Consider the following 24,652-nt stretch of genomic DNA (forward strand, 5'->3'; position numbering starts at 1 on the left):
ATATTTCTTTTTTTGTTCCAGTACCATAGTGTTTTGATGATTGTAGGTTTTCAGTATAGTCTGAAGACAGGGAGCCTGATTCTTCCAGCTCCATTTTTCTTTTTTAAGATTGCTTTTGTTGTTTGAGCCTCCAAGGAATCCCCTTTTAACGTACTGTTGGATTCAGTTTGCTGGTATTTTGTTGATAACTTTCTGTGTCTATGTTCATTGGTGATATTGTCCTGTAATTTTCTTTTTTTGTGATACTTTTGTTTGGTTTTGGTATCAGAGTAATGGTGGCTTCATAGAATGAGCTTAGGAGTATTCCTCCCTCTAATTTTTTAGATGAGTTTGAAAAGTTTAGCTCTTACTTAAATGTTGGATAGAATTCACCTGTGAAGCCATCTGGTCCTGGACTTTTGTTTTTTGGAATACTTATTAAAACCAGAGTTTCAGTTTCATTACTGGTCATTGCTCTGTTCATATTTTGTATTTCTCCATGGTTCAGTCTTAGAAGGTTATACTTTTTTAAGAATTTGTCTATTTTTGCCAGACTGTCCAATTCATTGGCATATAGTTGCTTGTGATAGTCTGTTATGATCCTTTGTGTTTCTGCATTGTCCATTGTAACTTCTCCTTTTCCATTTCTAATTTTATTGATTTGAATCCTTTACCGTTTTTCCTTGATGGAAGCTAAACGTTTATCTGGTGGCTCAGATGGTAAAGAATCCTCCTGCAACATAGGAGACCTGGGTTTGATTCCTGGGTTCCAAAGATTCCCCTGAAGATGGGAGCAGCTACCTACTCCAGTGTTCTGGCCTGGAGAATTCCATGGACAGAGAAACCCGGTGTGCTACAGTCCATGGGTCACAAAGAGTCAGACATGACTGAGCAACTTTAACTTCACTTTGTTTATCTGGTTTATCTTCTCAACGAGTTTTTAGTTTCACTGATCTCTGCTATTGTTTTCTTCATTTCTGTTTCATTTATTTCTCCTCTAATCTATATGATTTCTTTCCTTTAACTAACTTTGGTTTTATTTGTTCTTCTTTCTCTACTTGCTTTAGGTGAAAAGTTAGGCTGTTTATTTGAGATTTTTCTTGTTTCTTGAGGAGGAATTTTATTGCTATAAATTTCCCTCTGAGATTTGCTTTTGCTGTGTCTCATAGGTTTTGGGTTTTTGTGTTTTTATTGTCTTTTGTTTCTAAGTATTTTTTAAATTTCTTCTTTGATTTCTTCACTGTGATGTCTTTGTTATATAGTAACGTGTTGTTTAGCCTCTATGTTTGTGTTTTTTTTTTTTACAGTTTTTTTTTCCTGTAATTGATTTCTAACCTTATAGCATTGTGGTCGCAAAAGATGCTTGATAAGATTTCAGTTTTCACAAATTTACCAAGGCTTGGTTTATGACCCAAAATGTGATCTATCATAGAGAATGTTCCATGTACATTTGAGCAAAAGTGTATTTTGCTTTTTTTTGGATGGAATGTCCTATAAATGTTAAGTCTATCTAGTTTAATGTGTCATTTAAGGGCTGCGTTTCCTTATCAAGTTTCTGTCTGGATAATCTATCTATTGGTACAAGAGTAGTGTTGAGTACCCTACTATTATTGTGTTATTGCTGATTCTTCCTTTCATGGCTTTTTGCCTTATACACTGAAGTGCTCCTGTGTTGGGCACATAAATATTTACGATTAATATCTTCTTGAAATGATCCTTAGATCATTATGTAGTATCCTTCATTGTCTCTTGAAATAGTCTTCATTTTAAAGTCTATTTTGTCTGATATGAGTATTTCTACTCCAGCTTTCTTTTGATTTCTGTTTGCATAGAACATATTTTTCATCTCCTCACTTTCAGTCTATATGTCTTCTTAGATCTGAAGTGGGTCTCCTGTAGAGAGCAGCTATACAAGCCTCATGTTTGTATCCATTCAGCCAGTCAGTGTCGTTTGGTTGGAACACTTAATGCATTTCCATTTAAGGTAATTATTGATAATGTGTGTTACCATTACCATTTTCTTAATTTTGTTTTGAGTTTCTTTTTGTATGTCTTTCTTCTTGTGTTTCTCACCTAGAGAAGTTCTTGTAGCGTTTGTTGTAAAGCTGGTTTGCTAGTGCTGAATTCTCTTAGCTTTTGCTTGTCTGTAAAACTTTTGATTTCTCAGTTGAATTTGATTGAGATCCTTGCTGGGTAGAGTTATCTTGGTTGTTGGTTTTTCCCTATCATCTCTTTAAATATATCCTACCACTGCCTCTGGCCTGCAGAGTTTCTGCTGAAAAATCAGCTAATATATTTATGGGAATTCCCTTGTATATTATTTGTTGCTTTTCTCTTTCTGCTTTTAATATTTTTTCTTTGAATTTAATTTTTATTACTTGGACAAATATGTGCTGTGGTGTGTTCTCCTTGGGTTTATCCTGTATGGAACTTTCTATGCTTCTTGGACTTGGGTGAGCTATTTCCTTTCCTATTCTCTTGTTATTCAGTAACTAAGTCATGTCTGACTCTTTCCAGCTTCATGAACTACAGCATGCCAGGCCTCCTTGTCCTTCACCATCTCCCTAAGTTTGCTCAGATTCATGTCCATTGAGTCAGTGATGCCATCCAACCATCTCATCCTCTGCATCCCCTTCTCCTCCTGCCCTCAATCTTGCCCAGCATCAGGGTCTTTTCCAGTGAGTCAGCTCTTCACATCTGGTGGCCTAAGTATTGGAGCTTCAGCTTCAGCATCAGTTGTTCCAGTGAATGTTCAGGGTTGATTTTCCTTAAGATTGATGGGTTTGATCTCCTTGCATTCCAAGGGACTCTGAAGAGTCTTCTCCAGCACCACAGTTTGAAAACATCAGTTCTTCTGCACTCACCCTTCTTTATTGTCCAACTGTCACATTCGTACATGACTGCTGGTAACATGTTAGGGAAGTTTTCAACTATAATGTCTTCAAATATTTTCTCAAACCCTTTCTTTTCTTCTCGTGGGACCCGTACAGTTTGACTGTTGGTACATTTCAGTCAGTTCAGTTCAGTTGCTCAGTCATGTCCAACTCTTTGTCCAACCCCATGAATTGCAGCATGCCATTCTTCCCTGTCCATCACCAAATCCTGAAGCTTGCTCAGACTCATGTCCATTGAGTCAGTGATGCCATCCAACCATCTTATCCTCTGTCATCCCCTTCTCCTCCTACCTTCAGTCTTTGCCATCATCAGGGTCTTTTCAAAGGAGTCAGTTCTTCGCATCAGGTGGCCAAACTATTGGAGTTTCAGCTTCGGCATCAGTCCTTCCACTGAATATTGAGGACTGATTTCCTTTAGGATGGACTGGTTGGATCTCCTTACAGTCCAAGGGACTCTCAAGAGTCTTCTCTAAAACCCGTTCAAAAGCATCAATTCTTTGGCACTCAGCTTTCTTTATAGTCCAACTTTCACATCCATACATGACTACTGGAAAAACCATAGCTTTGACTAGATGGACCTTTGTTGCAAAGTAATGTCTCTGCTTTTTAATACGCTGTCTAGGTTTGTCAGAGCTTTTCTTCCAAGGAGCAAGCATCTTTTAATTTCATGGCTACCGCCACTATCTGTAGTGATTTAGGAGCCCAAGAAAATAAAGTCCGTCACTGTTTCCATTGGTACATTTAATGTTGTTCTAAAAGTTTCTGAGACTGTCCTCATTTCTTTTTGTTCTTTATTCTGCTCCACAGCAGTTATTTTCATCATTTTATCTTCTAACTCACTTAGCTGTTCTTCTTCCTGTTATTCTGTTACTGGTTCCATCTAGTGTGTTTTCCACTTTAGTTGTGTTTATCACTGATTGTTTTTTAGTTCTGCTAGGTCTTTGTTAAACATTTCTTATATCTTCTGGGTCTGTGCCTCCATTCTGAGTCTTTGAGTCATCTTTACTGTCATTACTGTGAACTATTTTCAAGTAGATTGCCTATTTTCTCTTCATTTATTTGATCTTGTGGGTTTTTACCTTGCTTCTTCATCTGCAGCATATTTCTCTTTTGTATCATTTTGTTTTACTTTGTTTATGATCTCCTTTCTATCCACTGCAGGCTCCTTTCCACTTGCTTCTGTTGTTTGCCCCTTGGTTGATGAGGTTGGTCCAGGGGATTGTGTAGGCTTCCTGGTGGGAGGGACAGTAATCTACACTCTGGTGGGTGACACTGAGTGTTTACCTTCTTAGGGGAAGGACTGTGTCAGGTGGTATGGTTTGAGGTGTCTGTGAGCTTAGTATGGCTATAGGCATCCTCTCTTTTGATGAGAGTGGCTGTGTTACTGTCTTGCTGGTTGTTTGGTATGAGGTGTCCAGCACTCGGGCCTGCAGGCAGTTGGGTGTACCCAGGTCTTAGTGTTAAGATGGTTACCTGCCCTGGGGATATAAGAGGAGAAGCCTTCTGCAGGGACTGTTTCAAGGTGTTTCACATCCACAAGTTCAGAGCTACGATTGGGAGGAACAGCCAATCATTCAGGTAAGAAGGTTCTTCAGACATGATCTGGGGGCTTTGGTCCAGTCCACGCCATAGCAGGTCTTTGAGGGCCCGGAGAATCTGACAGAAATGTGTGCTTTGTGATAGAGGCTGTTGTTTAAGTTCATGTTGCTGTGGGAACAGCCTGTGGCCCAAACCCAGAGTACAGAACAAAGCCCCAGTGGAAATGCCTGAGGTTTATATTCATTGCTCTCTTCTATAGTTTCATATAGTGGAACTTAGGTGGTTGAATTTTTCTTTTTTTCTGATACATACCTTCAGTGTTATAAATTTCTAAACACTGCATTTGGTGTATCCCACAAAATTCTGAAATGTATTTTCATTTTGTTCAAAATACTTAAAAATTTCTCTTGAGAATTCCTCTTTTGACCCATAAGTTGTTTAGAAGTATGTTGTTTAGTCTTCAAATACAATTACCTCTTGAGTATCATGGGGGTTAGGGTTGCTTCTCTGTGAATTTGAAAATTCATGTATAATTTTGACTCCCTCCAAACTTGATATCTTACAAATAGCATACTGTTGGCCAAAAGCCTTACTGATAACATGAATAGTTGATTAAGTTATTTTGTATGTTGTATATATTATATACTATATTCTTACAGTGAAGTAAGCTAGAGAAAAGAAAATGTTGAAGTCATAAGGAAGGGAAAATGCATTTATAGTACATGTATGTACTTTAAAAAAATCTATGTGTAAGTGGACCTGTGCAGCTCAAATGTGTGTTGTTAGAGGGTCAACTATAATTAGGGATTTTCTATTTTTCTGTTACTGATTTCTAGTTTAATTTCATTTTTAACTGAGCATATACATGGAGTGTTTTTTTTTTTTAGTTTGTTAATGTGTATTATGGCCAAGAAGGTGGTCTGTCTTTGTGACTGTTCCATGTATATTCCATGTATATATATTAATGTGTATTCTTCTGTTGTTGGATGAAGCATTCCATAAATGTCCATTAAATTCCATTGATTGAATGGGCTTTTCAGTTCAACTATATCCTTACTGATATTCTGCCTAGTGGCTCTGTCAAATTACTATTAAAAGAGTATTGAAGTCTCCAGCTATACTAATGGATTTCTTTGTTTCTCCTCACAGTTCTTTTAGTTTTTTCCTCACATATTTTGACATGCTCTAAAGATGGCATATACACCTTTAGAACTGTTAATGTTTTCTTGGAGAATTGGCTCCTTTATCATGATGTAATACCCTTCTTTATTTGTGATAATGTTCTTTTTGCTGAAATTTGCTTAGAGATTAATAAAGCTACAGAAGTAAGCTTTGATTTCTGTAAGCATGGTGTGTCTTTCTCCATCTCTTTTCTTTCTTGTTGTTGTTCATTTCTTTACTTTTAATGTCTGTGTCTATATTTAAAGTGGGGTTCTTTCAGGAAACATCACTGGGTCTTGGGTTTTTGTTCTCATTACTTGACACACTTTCTCTTCCCGTTGGTGTAGTCTGTTCTCATTTAACACATTGACTGGGGCATTATTGCAGAAACTAATGCCTGTGGCTGGTGATTTTTATGTAAGTGAATACTGAAACATCTTTGGTTAGTAATGTTGAGGTAACAAAAGAGGTATTAATATGTTTCTGGTCAATAAGTTGTTAAGGTGATAGCAACATAGTTGGCATTAATGTCTACTGTGTTCATACCCTATGCTTGATTCCTCCAATTTTGGGGGTGATTTTTTTCTTAATTCCTCTACTCTCTCTATGTACCGTACTTATCTCTCATTTTACCTTTAATTTAGTCTGTAGTACCTTCTGTTGTTCAGAAGTTACTTTGCTTTGTAGATATTCTACAGCTCAGGGATAGCCTTTTTTAAAATTAGTTAGTTATGTTCGTCTGTGCTGGTCTTTGCTGCACACGGGCTTTCTCTAGTTGGGGCAAGCGAGGTCTGCTCTTCACTGTAGTGCATGGTCTCATTGCAGCAGCGTCTCTTATTGTGGGACACAGGCTCTAGGCGTGGGCTCAGCAGCTGCAGTGCACAGGCTCGAGAGCACAAGCTCAGGAACTGTGCACAGGCCTAGTTGCTCTGTGGCCTGTGGGGGCTTCCTGGACCAGGGATTGAATCCATGTCTTTTGCATTGGCAGGTGGATTCTTAACCACTGGACCACCAAGAAAGTCCAGTGGATATTGTATTTTGATTTTTAAAATTCTTATGTTTTATCCCAGTAATTTTGGAATTCCTTGGTATTTTTCTTCCATGGAAGGATAGCTGGTTGTCTCAGTATCATTTACAGAATATTCTAGCTTTTCACCACAGATTTGAAATTGCACTTTTATTATATAATAAATTTACAGATCTAAGTAATTTGTTTCTGTACTTTGAACTGTTTATTTGATCTGTATGTGTGTGCCTGTGCTAACACCAAGATATTTTAATTGCTATAGCGTATTAATTGGTAAGGCGAATCCTGCCTTATACAGGCATACCTTATTTTATTGTGCTTCACAGATACAGTAATTGAAGGTTTGTGGAAACCCTGCATTGATCAAGTCTGTCAGCACCATTTCCCAACAGCATTCGGTCACTTGTGTCTGTCACATTTTGGGAATTCTCACTTTATTTCAAACTCTTTCATTATTGTTACCACCTTTTTTTAAAACAGTGATCACTGATCCTTGATTTAATATTTCAGAAAGATTGTGACTTGTTGAAGTCTCAGTTGATGCTTTGCATTTTTTAGCAATAAAGTATTTTAAAATTAAAGAACATTTTTTAAAAAAAGATACAATGCTATTGCACACTTACTAGATTATAGTATAGTATAAATATAACTATTATATGCTTCAGCAAACCAAAACATTCGTGACTTTCTTTATTGCTATATTTCCTTTATTGCAGTAGTTTGAAAGTGAACCTGCAACATCTCTGAAATATGCCTCTGATTGTTTTTCAAAGTTTTCTTGGCTGTTTTTGTGAATTATTTTTCCCTCATGAGAATCATCTAACTTAATAAAAATTCTGTTAGACGTTTCATAATTATTATATTTAATTTGTAGATTAATAACTAACATCTTTATGGTAAACTAGCTTCCATTATTTACAAGATGTGCCAAAAGTACAGCAACTCAATTCCTTTCTTTAAGGCATTCCAAACCAGTAACTGCTAAGTCGCTTCAGTCGTGTCCAACTCTGTGCGACCCCACGGACAGCAGCCCACCAGGCTCCCCCATCCCTGGGATTCTCTAGGCAAGAATACTGGAGTGGGTTGCCATTTCCTTCTCCAGTAAAGTTATTGCTTAATAACCAGTATAGCTCAATGATTTGGCCTTCATAAATATGAACTTTTCATCTATTTCTTGTGTTTTGTAATATTATTACTGTCATCACCACAACATTTATATTTCTTATCCCCTTTGTTAAACTCATATATATTTATTTTGATATCCTGTTGGTATAGACTTAAGCATATTTCTTTCTCCTTTATGATTTCTATTATGCCCTTCAGGTTCTTTGTTACTGCCCTCCAAAATTACCCTTGCACACATTCTCCTCCTTATACTCTTCAGTCCCATTCCAAAGTTTGGTATGTGAGCATAATTACTCTTATCTCTCTTACACAGATCTTTTCTTAGTCCGTTGGATGAGTCTCAAAGAATTAGTTTAAGATTTTAGCTTGGGTTGTACCCCCTGGCACAACAGCTGTTAGTTCCTGCTACAAGTTCTACCTGGCTCAGAAAAGCATAAGATACCTACTAGCAGGGTATTATAATTTTTACTTGATCAGTTGAACATTTTAAGATGATATTAATTGCTTAGGTGAAGATTAGACATTACTGGAATAAATTTAAACTAGAATTAAATAATTTATTTGTGCATATATTATAAATTATATTCTCTGTTGTTTCCACTGAATTTAACCAAGTCTTTTGTAGATTGTTGCCTTTCCTTTTACTCTGCATATTTTCTCAGAATATTAAATGATCTCTTGACCTCTGGTGTTTATTTTTCCTGTTAATAATTAGGTCTTTCTTGCTTCTGCCAGGTGAGTGCAGTATGATGAAGACAGTTTTAATTTTCTCTGTAAGCTTGCTTAGGTGCTCAGTCATGTCTGACTCTGTGACCCTTTGTTGCCCACCAGGCTCCTCTGTCCTTGGGAATTTTCAGGCAAAAAGATTGCCTTTTAAAACAAACTAGAACTATGATCTGTTCCACTTAATAGAATAACAGACTCATCATTAGAAAAAAAAAATAGAGCAACCAGTCTTCATGTTATAAATACACAAAAATGAAATTGAGATGCAGAGAGGTTCAATGATTTGTTCATAGACACAACAATAAGTAGGAAAATCAGAGTTAGAAATAATATCTTATAATATCCATTTCCAGGATACCTCATTTTCTTTCAGGAAATTTATACAAAAAACTAAATAGAATTGATTGTACACTCTAATAATAATTGATAACATCACAGCTCTCATGGTTTATCCTTTGAGCTCAGAATTTAGATTGACACTTAAGGAACTTAGAAATGTAAACAGGTCAGTTAACAAAAGGTTTCCCTGGTGGCTCAGAGGATAAAGCGTCTGCCTGCAGCAGGAGACCGGGGTTCGATCCCTGGGTCGGGAAGATCCCCTGGAGAAGGAAATGGCAACCCACTCCAGTATTCTTGCATGGAGAATCCCATGGACAGAGGAGCCCAGTGGGCTACAGTCCACAGGGTTGCAAAGAGTTGGACACGACTGAGTGACTTCACACATACACAGTTAACAAAAGAAATGGATAGATAGCAAGGCAAGTTCATGGAGCAAATTAAATTTCTAAGTTTCTCAAAAATAAGTACAATAGCAAAATAAAATTCCCATTTATTTACTAATCATTGCATATTAGTTATTTCTACATGTATATTTAACTTCCTAGTGTTATGATACATGGTCAACTAAAATATGATTATTAATATTTGAAAGTTTTGCTTTTTGATTTTGCTAATAATGCTGCTATGAATATTTGTGTACAAGTATCTATTTGAGTCTTTGTTTTCAATTATTTTGTGGATGTACCCATAAGTGGAATTGCTGGACCATATGTTAATTCTGAGTTTAATTTTTTTAGAAACTGCCATGCTGTTTTCCACAGCAACTGCATTTTACATTCTTACTAGCAGTGCACAAGGGTTCTTATTTCTCCATATTCTACCAATACTTATTATTTTTTTGGTAACTATCTTCATGAATATGAGGGTTTCCCTGGTGATGACTCTAGGTTCGATCCTTTGTTTGGGAAGATCCTCTGGAGAAGGGAATGGCAACCCACTCTGGTATTCTTGCCTTGTGAATTCAGTGGACATTGAAACCTGGCAGGCTACAGTCCATGGGGTTGCAAAGAATCACTTGCCACTGAGCGACTAATATTTTCACTAATGGTTATGACCTGTTAGAGTGCGTGAAGAAACTATGGACTGAGGTTCATAATATTGTACAGGAAGTGGTGATCAAAACCATCTCCAAGAAAAAGAAATGCAAAAAGGCAAAATGGTTGTTTGAGGAGGCCTTACAAATAGCTGAGAAAAAAAGAGAAGCAAAATGCAAAGGAGAAAAGGAAAGATATACCCATTTGAAGGCAGAGTTCCAAAGAGTATCAAGTAGAGATACGAAAGCCTTCTTAAGTGAACAGTGCAAAGAAATAGAGAAAGTAATAGAATGGGAAAGACTAGAGATCTCTTCAAGAAAATTAGAGATCCCAAGGAAACATTTCATGCAAAGATGGGCACAATAAAGGACAGAAATGGTATAGACCTAACAGAAGCAGAGGATATTAAGAAGAGGTGGCAAGAACACACAGAAGAACTATACAAAAAAGATTTTAATGACTTTGGATAACTACAATGGTGTGATCACTCACCTAGAGCCAGACATCCTGGAGTGTGAAGTCAAGTGGGCCTTAGGAAGCATCATTACAAAGAAAGCTAGTGGAGGTGATGGAATTCCAGCTGAGCTATTTCAAATCCTGAAAGTTGATGCTGTTAAAGTGATGCATTCAGTATGCCAGCAAATTTGGAAAACTCAGAAGTGGCCACAGAACTGGAAAAGGTCAGTTTTCATTCCAATCCCAAAGAAAGGCAATGCCAAAGAATGCTCAAACTACTGCACAATTGGACTCATTTCACATGCCAGCAAGGTAATGCTCAAAGTCCTTCAAGCTAGGCTTCTACAGTACATAAACTGAGAACTTCCATGTGTATAAGCTGGAATTAAAAAAGGCAGAGGAACCAGAAATCAAATTTCCAACATCTGTTGGATCATAGAAAAAGCGAGAAAGTTCCAGAAAAATGTCTACTTCTGCTTCATTGACTATGCTAAAGCCATTGATTGTGTGGATCACAACAGACTGTGGAAAATTCTTAAAGACAGAGGAATACCAAACCACCTTACCTGCCTCCTGAGAAACCTGTTATGCAGATCAAGAAGCAATAGAACTGGACATGGAACAGCAAACTGATTCAAAATTGGGAAAGTGAAGTGGCTCAGTTGTGTCCAACTCTTTGCAACCCCGTGGACTCTATCCTGCCAGGCTCCTCCATCCATGGGATTTTCCAGGCAAGAATACTGGAGTGGGTTGCCATTTACTTCCCCAGAGAATCTTCCTGACCCAAGGATTGAACCTGGGTCTCCCACGCTGCAGGCAGATTCTTTGCTGTCTGAGCCACCAGGGAAGCCCTATACATCAAAGCTGTATATTGTCACCCTGCTTATTTAACTTATATGCAGAGTACATCATGAGAAATGCTGGGCTGGATGAAGCACAATCTGGAATCAAGATTGCCAGGAGAAATATCAGTAACCTCAGATATGCAGATAACACCACCCTAATGGCAGAAAGTGAAGAGGAACTAAGGATCTTCTTGATGAAGGTGAAAGTGGAGAGTGGAAAAAGCTAGCTTAAAACTCAACATTCAAAAAACAAAGATTTTGGCATCCAGTCCTATCAATTCATGGCAAATAGATGGGAAACAATGGAAATAGTGACAGACTTTGTTTTCTTGGGCTTCAAAATCACTGCACACGATAACTATAGCCATGAAATTAAAAGACACTTGCTCCTTGAAAGAAAAACTCTGACAAAACCTAGATAGTGTATTAAAAAGCAGAGACATCACTTTGCCAAGAAAAGACTGTCTAGTCAAAGCTATGGTTTTTCCAGTAGTCGTGTAAAGATGTGAGAGTTGGATCATAAGGAAGGCTGAGCGTTAAAAAATTGATGCTTTCAAACTGTGGTGTTGGAGAAGACTCTTGAGAGTCACTTGGACTGCAAGGAGATCCAACCAGTCAATCTAAAGAAAATCCACTCTGAATATTCATTGGAAGAACTGATGCTGAAGCTGAAGCCCCAGTATTTTGGCCACCTGGCACAAAGTTTCAACTCACTGGAAAAGGCGCTGATGCTGGGAACGATTGAAAGCAGGAGGAGATGGGGTCAACAGAAGATGAGTTGGTTGGATGGGATCACCAATTCCAATGGACATGAGTTTGAGCAAATCTAGGAGATAGTGAAGGACAGGGCCTTGCATGCTGCAGTCCATAGAGTCGCAGAGTCAGACATGACTTAGCGACTAAACAACAAATTCTTAAAGTATATATGCTTTAGAAGTTTTTAAAAATTTATTTTGTGTTTTGACTAATTTACAATAAGATTTTATCATACAATTTAAAATTCTTGAAATCAGTCAAATCTACTGCAGTTTAAAATTGCACAGTTCATGGATTATAGTTTTAATCTATCTAATTTGCACTATTTTGGTCTAATACTTCTGTTCATTTGAGGAATTATATAGTTTCATTTCCTTGTAATATAGCTACATTTTCTAATATTTCAGGTTTTCCTGAGTACCCTTTTCATTGCCTTTTTTTTTTTTCTTGCACTATATGGATTTGGTTAAAAGTATTCAAAATGTGGTTATTGATCTTATTGGTTTCCAGAGTAAATAGATTTCAAAGGTGCTTAATTATACTCTGTTAGTATATTCTTTTTGTGGATATATTTCTGAGCAGGGTATTTACAGTGGTAATGAAAGGTATTAATTTGGGAAAATAATGAACCCTTTTTAGAAAATACGTTCATGAAATAAAACCCTTTGTATTATGAGTCATCTTTATGTTGTTAGTAAGTAGATTTTTCTTTATAAAACCGTGTAGCTATTGAAAATTAAACATATGGCGTGAAGTTTTGCATCAATTATTGGTGGTTATGTTGTATCTTAAAACAGTTGGACATGACTTAGTGGCTGAACAGCAACATCAAAATTATGATGGTGATTATATTGCATTAAGTGAAAGAATTGAATTTGAATACTGTATATTCAGCTGGTTTGAGTCAATTGTATATATTAATTTACGTTCAAAAAAGAAATCTACATAGGATGGCTTAATATTTTGCAAAATTTTAAAAAGCTAAATTGTCACAGTCATTGATGGCTATTACATTCATTGGTATAAACTACAATGTGTACATGAAATTTAGAAATCTGTTAGTAGTAGCAGTGTTAGTCGCTCAGTCGTGTCCAGCTCTTTGTGATCACATGAACTGTAGCCCGCCAGGCTCCTCTGTCCATAGTATTTTCCAGGCAAGAATACTAGAGTGGGCTGCTATTTCCTCCTCCAGAGGATCTTCCCAATCCAGGGATGGAATATACATCTCTTTCCTCTCCTGCATTGGTAGACAGGTTCATTACCACTAGCACCAGGCTTCTTTGGGTTGAGGGTGAGACCATACTAATGTTAAAGAGTTAGATTCTGTCCTGATTTTATTGCTGACTTAATGTTTCTGTTTTAACTATTCAGACTTTCTTCAATTCTGTGAATGGGATCCATGATTAAAACAATAATATTAAATGATCATACAAATCATTCCTATTTAAACTACTTTTGATTTGAAATTAGAGCAAAGAAACTTTTTGTTAATCTTGTGTTAGTTGCACAGCCTTTTCTTTATTCTACTAAGAATTTGATTGAGATATTTGTTTCTTTCAGATGGCATCCTTTACGAATTGGCCTTCCAGAAGGGTTGATATAGCTCTGCATTTTTCCTCCTCATAATGACAAACTAGCCAGTGTACATTTATAGAGAGCAGAACAGTTCTTGTTACTGGGGGCCTTCTATGACTGAGAGCCTATAGACTGCCATAAAGTGCAGCCTTTTGTGAACTGTCTAGTGAGACTCTGCCAAAATCCCAGCAGACAGAACTAATTGTGGAGAAAAAGGATTTTTTGTGCCCTCTTTCTTTCTGTTCTTTTTGTTTTATAAGACTGATACTGTTAAAGTAGCTGGTTTATGTAAGATTTGTCTGCCCCTCTTTTCTCGTTGCATGGATCATTTTTTAACTTAAAGTCTCACACTGCAGGTCGTTGAGCACTTCCACATGGAGGCTGGCACAGGACCAAACTCGAGACATGCAGCTCATAACAGTTGATGAAAAATTGGTAAGAATTTTCTGCTATACACTGCTAGGATTCTGCCTTCAGGGTTATTTTTGTACAACAGATTTTTCAGTATGGTGGTCAGGGTTCTTCTAGGATAGTGATTTCTTGACTGTATATAAATTTTAAGATAAAAAGATAATTTGTGTTAAGCATTTTACACAAATATTGTCATATACAAACATCACATTAAAATTACAAAAGGCTTCCATTTTTGTGACGTTTATAAGTAGACACCAGAATTTTTTTTTTTGGTTTTGTAATGAATATACTGTTGGTGATTTTCTCAGTTAAATTGTAAGACACACTAGTACCATCTAAAATTAATTATATTGGGTTTTTTCTGGAACCAATGATTGTTACTGTTACTGTGCATATATATACTCATACACATCCTATTTCTGCATTATGTATGAGTGATTACAACTACCAACAAATGAATAATGTTCTTCTGTTGATCAGTAGCAGATTGAATTTTGGTACTCACATAAAATTTTTCTGTGTTACTTCAGATGCAACTTGTTATTATGTTTATATCGTACAAGAGTATACATTTTGTAAAAAGTTTCTAAGACTTCTAGTAAAAACATGCAATTGTATAGATATACTTTTCATTTTGTATTTGGTTTACAATGATCAGATATATGGGTATGTTTCTTAGCTACTCTCCTTCTGATTTTACATTCTTTTGCAACTTCATTTTGAACCTGTAAACATAATTTAAATAATAGGTCATATTTAAGTTTCTGTTTGCACCTTAAAGATATAAACAGATAAAAAATAAATAGAGAAGTAAATGGACAATTTGAAAGTCTGCTTATGCTTAAGACTGGTTGGTTCTGTCTTTAAATTCTCTCTTAGATCTCTGTACTGACCTTGCCATCATCCTAGTTAAGGCTGGATTGCTGTGGTGTTTCTTAATTGATCTCCATAGATACTTTAATCTTCTTCTAATTCATTTTCCACAGGATGACCAGAATAGTCTTTTTAAAATGCTGGTTGTATCATCCTCTTGTCTAAAATCCTTTGGTGTTTCTTACTGACCTGAGAGTAAACATTAAAATCCTATCATGGCCTTTGAAGTCTTTTGTGATTTAACTCCTACATTTCTAAGTTTATCTTGTATCTCTGTCTTTTATATAACTGTGCTTCAGTCTCACCAAGCCTGGCCCTTGCTGTTCTTTACTGCTTTAGGGCATTGAGATTTCAGTTAATTATGCCTAGCTCCTTTTTACCAATTCACTAGCTCTTCATTCAAGTACCATCTACCTATTCATCAAATGTTAATCAAATATCACTTGCTGGGAATTCTCTGATGGTCCAGTAGTAAAGACTTCAAGCTTCCACTGCAGGGGAGCCCCGGGTTCCATCCATAGTTTGGAGAACTAAGATCTTGCACACTGTGAGACGTAGCAAAAAAACAAACAAAAACTCCCTAAATATCATTTGCTTAGTCAAGTATGAAAGCAATGAGGCAGATATGTGTGTGAGAGGAAGAGGATTTACACATGCCACGTGTTCATAAATTAATGAGGATACTATTATTTTACTTTTTCCATTGACTATCTCTTTTAAGCCTCAAGAGATTACTCTCTCATTGCGGTATTATGAGGTTTACTGTCTACAGTAAAGTTTCAAATTTTAGAGTTTGTCAGTAGCGTTTCTTACTAGTTCACAAAATGAGTAAGTCCAACAACAATCCATTGCTCTTAAAAGGTGCTGTGAATCATACCAGAGATACACAAACTGCTTTGAGTTTTGTCATTTTAATGATATTTCCTAAAGTCAGTTGCATACTTTTTTTAATGAGTTTTGTTCTTCTTTTTAGATTTTCCCCAGCTTTGTTATGTTTTTCTTGAAGTATAGTAGTCAGTATATTAGTATGATATTCCAGTTGAAATGAGTTGAAGTCTTATGTATAATTATTCATAGTTCTTGAATTGATACTTAATATGGAAAACTAAAACGCACAGGTAAGTTTCAAACCAAAGTTTTACTCATTCATTTAGCTTTATATTAAAATGGAAGTATTAAGTAATCGAATAGGTAATATAATGCCAATAGGGGTTTTATGTCTTCTTGTTCCTACACACTGTTGAGTGGCAAACATGATAAGTGGCAAAATGTTAAGACTAGGGTCTGCAGAGTACATCCAGAAATACTGAGCAATTGAAGTTGATTATGTTTGCATTTTGAACAAAAATGATTCTAAAAATATATATCATTAATGATAAAAAATATTTCAAAATGTGAAGTAAATCCTCATGAGTGTCTTAAAAGATGTAGAAACAGCATTTTAATGTCACTGATACATAAGGTAAACCCATTTATTAACTTAATATACCATTTTTATTACTCAACACTAGACAACTATTGTATTTGTATCTGAAATTAGATAGAAGCTAGAATCTTAATTCAGAGAAGGCAATGGCAACCCACTCCAGTACTCTTGCCTGGAAAATCCCATGGACGGAGGAGCCTGGTGGGCTGTAGTCCATGGGGTTGCTCAGAGTCGGATACAACTGAGCATCTTCACTTTCACTTTTCACTTTCGTGCATTGGAGAAGGAAATGGCAACCCACTCCAGTGTTCTTGCCTGGAGAATCCCAGGGATGGGGGAGCCTCATGGGCTGCCGTCTATGAGGTCGCACAGAGTCAGACACGACTGAAGCGACTTAGCAGCAGCAGCAGCAGAATCTTAATTGGAAGGTAAGGGAAATACCCATTATTATGATTTCTATTGAATATTGTTACATAATATATTTTTAAAATTAATATAGGTGATGCTGTCTAAAGCCCAGGGATTAAGCATACAAACTAAACTTAGTTGGGGATCAATTTCAGTGGTTATTCTGCTTTTAGAAAATGGATCTTAGGAATGTAAAACCAAAGGATAACTTCAAATGTTACCTAGTTTTGTTACTGCATCAGGTTTTTTTCCATCTAAAAAATTATTTAACCTCTTATTCAAGAGAAATTTTATGTGAGAATTCAATTAATAATAAACGATGAAAGCTGAACTGTTAGAGGGTGAGGATTAAGTGCATGAGGGAAGATGACCTGTCTTTCCTCAAGACATCCCCCTCTGGGGACTTTATAGAAGGAGAGTTGGAAAGGTAATTTGGACAGAACAGCTGATTCTCATTTCTTTTGATGCTGCTCTTTATGTTACTGATCAGTCATAATTATTAGAAGGCTTTTTCTTATTGAGAAAAATAGTCTTTAAATCAAGATAGAATAATTGTATATTGAAATGCAGGGGGGAAGAAAAAAACATTCATGCCTGTGCCATACTTAAAAATTAACTCAAAGCCCTAGATGTAAACTCATAGTCCGAAATGTAAAACTGAAAATTCTTAAACTTTTAGAACAAAATGTAGGAGAAAATCTTGGTAACTTTGGATTGGATAAATATTTTTTAGCTATAACACTGGAGCATAATTCATTTTTTAAAAAAATTATAGTTAGACTTCCTCACAAATAAAATTTTCAAAGAAATTTGAAAGACATTGTTAAAAGAATGGAAATACAAGCCATAGTTTGGGAGAAAATATTTACAAAACACGTTTCTGATAAAGGAATTGTATCCAGAAAATAAAAACCACTTTAAATAATAAGATATTAACTCAAAAACAAGCAGGCAGTACCCAGAAGATATTCAGATGGGATATAAACACATGAAAAGATGCTTAACATCATAGTGATTATAGAATTGCATATTAAAACTACAGTGAGATACCACTAGACACTTATTTGAATGACTTAAAAAAATTGACCATACCAGGGCTTCCCTGGTGGTACAGTGTATGAGAATCCGCCTGCCAGTGCCAGGGACATGGGTTTGGTCCCTGGTTTGGGAAGATTGTACATGTCCCGGAGCAACTAAGCTGGTGCACCACTCCTGAGCCCGCTGTTCTAGAGCCCGTACGCTGCAGCTACCAAAGCCCATGTGCCTAGAAGCTGTGCTTTGTAACTAGAGAAAGCCCACGCACTGCAAGGAAGACCTGGCACAACCAAAAATAAAATAAATAAGTTGTGCAAAGAAAAAAACTAACCATACCAAATGCTAGTGAGGATACAGAGCTGCTAGAACTCTTACAGGAGGAATCCAGAATGGTACAACTATTAGCTGTTTTGGAAAATAGTGTGGCAGTTTCTTATAAAGTTAAACATGTTTTTACCATATAATCCTGTAGTCTCACTTCTAAATGTTTATCCAAGTGAAATGAAATCTATGTTTATACAAAATCCTGCATGTAAATGTTTTTAATAGCTTTATTAATAATTCCAAAAACAGGAAACAACTTGTCAGTTGATTTATACACACTGATTAGGAACCACCATGGATGAACCTCAAGTGCTTTATGCTGATAAGCCAGACCCAAAGACTTTGTGCATCCTGTGTGATTTCATTTATTTGGCATTTGACATTTTAGAATAGGCAAAACTCTCAGGACAGAAAAACTGATCAGTGGTTTTCAGGGTTGGATGTAGGAGGAGGAGTTAACTATAAAGGGCATTAGAAAATTTTAGGGGGTGATCAGACTGTTCTGTAGTTTGACTCTGGTGTTCATTTTTTTGAGTCAGAACCAAGGTTGGATTTTACTGTTCATAAATTATTAATCATATTTTTTTAACAGAAAAGATTATTTCCAAATTTGGTGCTAAGATACTTTTTTAAAAAAATAATTTTATTTTTTTGACTGTGCTGTGTCTTTGCTGCTGCACAGGCTTCTCTCTAGTTGCGGCGAGCGGGGTCTACTCTAGTTCCCTAGGGCACAGGAGCTTCAGTACTGTTGACGTTCCTGGTTCCTGTGCTGTAGGGCGCAGCTTCAATCGTTGTGGTCCACAGGCTTAGTTGCTCTGAGGCATGTGGGGTCCTCTGGGACCAGGCATCAAACTAGGGTCTCCTGCGTTGGTAGGCAGTTTTGACCACTGAGCCACTAAGGAAGCCCCAAGCTACTTCTTTATAAATAACATCCAGTGGTTCAAGAGCTGGCCTAATAGTATACGGGGCTTGCCATTTTCTACATGATCACCTTCTGTATATTTGAAAACAGTCTTTGGTCCTAAATCAGTGGTTCTCAAACAATACTGGTTGGGGCTGAGGGAGCATGACTTTTGTAGAAGACCTACAAAGTCAAACTATTTTCATAATTATACAAAGACTTAATTTGCCCTTTCACTGTGTTGACATGGACACTTGTTATAAAAACAACTGTGGCAAAACTGTTAGCACCTTAGCCTAAATCAAGGCAGTGGCCCTGTGTATCCTTTCTTTGTACCCTTCACTTCCTTGCATTTTGAGCCTTTAAAAAAAGGAAAAAAGCTAGTTTCACTTAATATCTTTGATAAAGCAGTGAAAATTATTAATGTTTTAAAAAATCTCAATTGTGTATATACTTTTTTAAATGTTCTACGTAGCGGAACAGAAGTATGCATAAAACTCTTCTGCATACAGAAGGACAGCTGTCTCAAGGAAAAGCACTTGTATGACTGAGTTGGTGTTGCAAACTGAATCTAGTCCTTTTTTTCATGGAAGAACTTTTACGTGAAAAAACAGACAACAGGCAAATTATGATTGTTATTCAGTTTTTGGTACATGGTAGCCAAGCCATTTAAAAAAAAATAAACTTGTCATTTCCAGAAAGTGTTTTCTGTGATAAACTTTATTTCAAGTGAAAATGAGAATTTTTGTAGAACTTAACTTTGTCACTGATCTGAATGAGCTTGACAGCTTCCCCATACTTGAAGACTATTTTAATGGGATTGGTAGTGAAATTAATGAATGTGACTTTTAAAATATTGTGTAATGAAATATTTTAACATTTGGAAGATCTTTATACTTGTGTGAACCACTGTTTTCCGTATGACTTAACATATGTTATAAAATCATGAATGGATATCAATTAAAGTGCAAGAGCAAACAATAGATTTGATGTGAGAATGAGAATATTAAGTTATTGCTCCCTTTTCTAATTACATATCTGTGTAATCAATTCTCTTCACATATTGCAAGCAAAACAGCTTGGCCAGTTTACATGTAAGAACAGAAGTTAGAATGTCTTCTATAAAACTAGACATTAGAGATTTTCAAAAGTGCTGTTCTTCTCAATTTTTTAGTTTTTGAAAATGTATTTTTATAATATTTATGTTAGTATATAATCATTTTATTATTATTTAAAGCTAAGTCTATATCTAAGTTTTTCTCCAATTTAATTTCTTACATGATAAAATACCTATAGGTATATGAGATTTTGTAAAATCTCATAGGAGTCCCAGTCGTATTTGAGAGTGTAAAGGAATCCTAAAGACCAAAATCTTTTAGAGAATTATTCTCCTAAGTCTTCTCTTTCCTGGTTTATATATCCCAAGGGCTTTGATTCCTTTTATGAGTTTCAGTTAATTCATCATCTTGATTACCTTCTAGTTTGACTGAATTTGTTTTAAAACATTATTGCCAGGATTTCTCATGATGCTCCAGATGTATGGTGCAGGATAAGGTGGGGATTATTACCTCTGTTCCTTCTAATCTTAGCTGTCTAGTAAGGCAGCTTAAAATTAGGTCCTCATACTTCTTCCTTATGTGGATTTCATGGAGAGGTAGAACCTCAGACCCTTTTTTATTTGTACTGTCCTGTTTCATTTCTTTCATCTTAGGTATATGCTGCTTATTATTTAAAACTGTTACTAGATTAGCTCAAAGGGCATGTCACCAAGTAAATTTCTTTGTTTTACTGTTACTTCTGACAGGCTGAATTTAATGTGTGTAACAAGTAAAAAAAAACTGAAGGAATTTTTATAGTGTTTTGTGGACATCAATACCATACAAAGAAAAATTGTTTTATTCTGGGCATCAGTTGTATATTGATAACTTGTATCCTGTCCTTTTCTTTTTTAAGGTATAGAATGTAGAGGGGTAAAGTCCACTTGGCATTTTCTAGTGTAATGAATTCTTTTCTGTCATTTTAGAACTATACACAATGTTGACATTGTTAGAAAACAGATCTCCAGAGAATAAAGTTGTAGTCATTCCTGGATTACTGCTAATAATGAATTTTATATTCTGCACATGGCAAATTTTTAATCATTCTTAAAATCTTCTCTGTTGTGTATAAACTGCTAACTATCCTTTTCATTTACTCTTGCAACTAATAAAATGTTAAATATTAAAAGAGTAGATGACAGTGTCTTAAAATAATCTTGTTGATATATGTAGAAGCACAGTGTTTAAAAAGAAAAAACTTTTTGGGGTTGTACCATTATTATTTCCAAATATGTCCTACAGATAATAAGGAAAGCTTACAAATGGTTGTTTGCTAGGCCCTTGTGCTTCTGTTGCAGGAATTGCTGTACCATGGAGGTCGGGTGAAGAATGTCTTTGTCTTTGTGCTTTATTAAGAGAGTAACTTTTTTTCTTCATGCCACCCCACCTCAATCTCCTTTCAGTACATTTGATGAATACCCAAGTCCAGTGAACACATTGTCTTTTTATATTCACTTGTATTATACAAAAGAGAGAAGTTAAATTTTCTGTACTCTTTGAAGATTTTGAGTAAAGGCTCCCCACAAAACAAAGCATAAAAATTAGACCTGCATAGGTGTATTTTTTATTTGCTTTTTAAGCATTTGTATTAAGTATTTTTAAAATACTGATTCCTTGTTTTTCACAATTACCTATTTAAGTGTCACCTGCTATAGTTAATATTTTACACAAAAGATAAAAAAACTACCATGATAAAATACAAGAATTATTTCAGTTTATTTATAAAAATAATGTGAAGCAATTCTCAATGGTTTGACATTAGCATATTACTTCCATAAAATTATTATATGCCATCTTTCATTCCTTCATTTATTTATTTAATATATACTTACTGAGCCCTTAAGTGTGACAGGCACTAGCCTTCAGTGTTTATATTGATACTTTCAGTGGTTTGTTTTCATTTAGGTACTTATTTTGTCTAAAAACTATTAAGCACCACCTGTTTTATAAAGGTGTTATACTTAGTAATATATGCATTCTCAACATACATGCATGTGAGAAAGGAAACTTTCTCTTTTGCAATCTGTGGCTCTCAAATCTGTGGCTTGGGTTGTGAATGATAGCTTTAATTTCTAAGTTTGTTTTTTTGTTTGAAAAATTACTTGATAGTATATAGTATTAATCTAAAATCCTAATATTTTGGACATTTTAAGTAGTCTGTGTTAATATCTTGATTTAAAAGTTAGGTGTGTGTGTAAAATAGAGTCAGTAATTTGAATGTTGCCTATTTGTTGTGTTTTACTGTTTGACAATTACTTCCAAATAGCAATAACACAGTAATTAAAGCTTTGTGACTTGTTGATACTTAGAATAAGTAATTGCTGTTTGATTAAGCACGTGTTATTAACACATTCAGCCAATAGGGTGATAATATTGCTATTTTAGAATGTCTGCAAGCAACAAGTTATTTAATAGAAATTTATTGTCACTTATTATTAATAGGTTTTAAATTTCTTCCTTGCTTGAATTTGCTCTAACAACTTTATAAAAATGAATGATTTTGCAAGTCTTCAAAATAAAATCATATTTGCAACACCTGTATTTTATGCTATTTTTGCCTCCCACAATACTAAAAGTTTATAGATGAAAACTTTTTGTAAGTCTGCAAACTTGAATTAAAAATTGGTCATTATGAGGTGACCTGCACAAAAAGATAAACCTAAGTTAAAGGCTTACATTTGCTTTGACTGCTTGCTTTTTTTTTTAAAGGGGTCAGTTTTCTTTTGGTGAGATTACTTTCTTTTGGTGTATGGCAGCGCTATCTCTGCTAGATTATTAGAAGGAGTAGTGTCTGCAATTGGGGTTATACAGCCTTCTAGCATCTCAAGTGTCTGTTTTGTCTGGACTTGGCTCATGCAGCATTCTTGTGCAAAAATTTCAAGGCTTTAGTCTGGAGCACTGGGTCAAAGGATATGTCTCTTTGAAGGGTAGACAGGAGTTTTTTATGTTTTATTCACTAAGTAGTATTTCATTTTACATCAAAGAATAGCAGCCTTTGAGAACCTTTCATGGTGGCAGTTTAGCATGAAAGTTTTTTTCTTAAAGACTCAGTAAATATGGAATAATGTTTTTTACTTTTCAGTTGCTTATTTATATTCTTGTATTTGGATGAGACTATTAAAAAGAGAGAAGTGTTGACTAAATGTACATGTTAGGTTGCAGTATAGTTTTAGGTGGTTTTAGAAACAGCATAGTTTTTTTTTTTTTCTTTAACTATGTATTATTGCTCCCTGTTGATTTTACCTTACCCATAAACTACTGAAAAAAATTGGTGAGTAGCTGTTAAAATTGTATAAAATTGTAGCAATACGATTGCTTAAAATTGTAAAGAAGTAATGACTGATAATTTTGGTAGTGTAAATTTTATACTGAAATGGCCGTTCTTTAATTGGCCTTTTTTCAAGTACTTGGTGGGGGCAGGGTACAGGAGGCAGTGTGTTGATTTTGGAAAACAAAAAATCCAAGTAATGAAAAATGTTAAGACTTAGTATAGCTAGAAATAAATGTTCTTCTTTCTATACTTTTGGTATAGGTTAATCAGTAAATGTATTATGTACCAGTAGCATTAATCACATAGTTAGTGATTGCTTATGTGAAGATCATTCAATTGCATATAATATTCCTATTATATATGTAATATACCTCAGCATATGAACTAATATTAACATAGCTTATTTTATATTTATGGCAAAAACATGCTCTTAAGTTACTGAATTCTATTAAATTAATAGCATTAATTGATCATTTAAATAGAAATATTTCTCCTCTTATTAATGACATGTCATTTGTTTTAATACAACTTCAGTTAACTCTTACATATAACACTGATTAAAACAAGTCAAATCTATTTTCATATAGTTATTTTAAATAAAAGTGATAAACAGAGCAGCATGTTCTAAAATATACTCCCAATTAAAATAAATTATTTTCACATACAGTTGAACTATATAAAAACTTATACTAAATACAGAGAAAATGAATGTTATAATAGTTTTAATACACAGACAAGAACTATTTAAACTTAAAATAGAGAATGATCTTTATTAAAATTGTTTAAGGAACAAAAGGTCTTTCCTCTACAGTATTCAGCCATCTCTATTTGTGATTCTTCAGCAATTAAAGCAGATTTATTTTCCTCTTTGTTCCTACTTGCAATACTTGAACAATGCTAGAGAATTGAACTGACTGGAATGTTTTATCTTTCAAAAGCTTTAAAGTTCTATGTACCAATTAGCAAAATACAGTAAAGGTTTAAACTGTTAATAGCCACAACATCTTTAATGCATAGATCTGTAGTATGTTAGCGCTGTATAACAGTTCTCCATTGTATGTCTCTTTTAAGGAGAGTAACTGTGTCAGTTCTTTTCTTGCTTTACTACCTGCTGTGTATGGAAATTGTGTCTAGTACTTGACACTTGCTTTCAAGAATTTAAAATTCTTGCATGTTATTATGTAGGCACTTTGGCTCTCAATAAAGTAGAATCGATAATATTTTATTTGTTTGGATTTTATATCAGGTTTTTTGGCCATATTTTAGAGATTATTTTAGGTCATATTTTAGAGATTTATCTGTAAAAATACATTATCTTTTTAATGAAATCAAAGTACATAAGCTGTATATTATCTCCTTGGAAATTGGTTGTCTAACTTTAACTGAATATAATTATAAACTAATCATAAAGGTTTATATCAGTATGTAGATATATAATGCTTCATTT

At 35.0% G+C, this 24,652-nt stretch overlaps 1 protein-coding gene across 1 annotated transcript in view; it reads left to right on the forward strand.

Annotated features, from left to right (window-relative positions):
- Nucleotides 1-24,652, forward strand: part of NDUFS4 (NADH:ubiquinone oxidoreductase subunit S4) — a 107,001-nt gene that overhangs the window by 39,788 nt on the left and 42,561 nt on the right. The window contains exon 2 of the mRNA XM_040262270.1: nt 13,813-13,891. Within this exon, the coding sequence (XP_040118204.1) occupies nt 13,813-13,891 (79 nt within the window). The remainder of the gene's footprint in view (nt 1-13,812; nt 13,892-24,652) is intronic.

Source organism: Oryx dammah, unplaced genomic scaffold, assembly GCF_014754425.2.
Source record: "Oryx dammah isolate SB20612 unplaced genomic scaffold, SCBI_Odam_1.1 HiC_scaffold_20, whole genome shotgun sequence".
In the NCBI taxonomy this organism is placed as follows: domain Eukaryota; kingdom Metazoa; phylum Chordata; class Mammalia; order Artiodactyla; family Bovidae; genus Oryx; species Oryx dammah.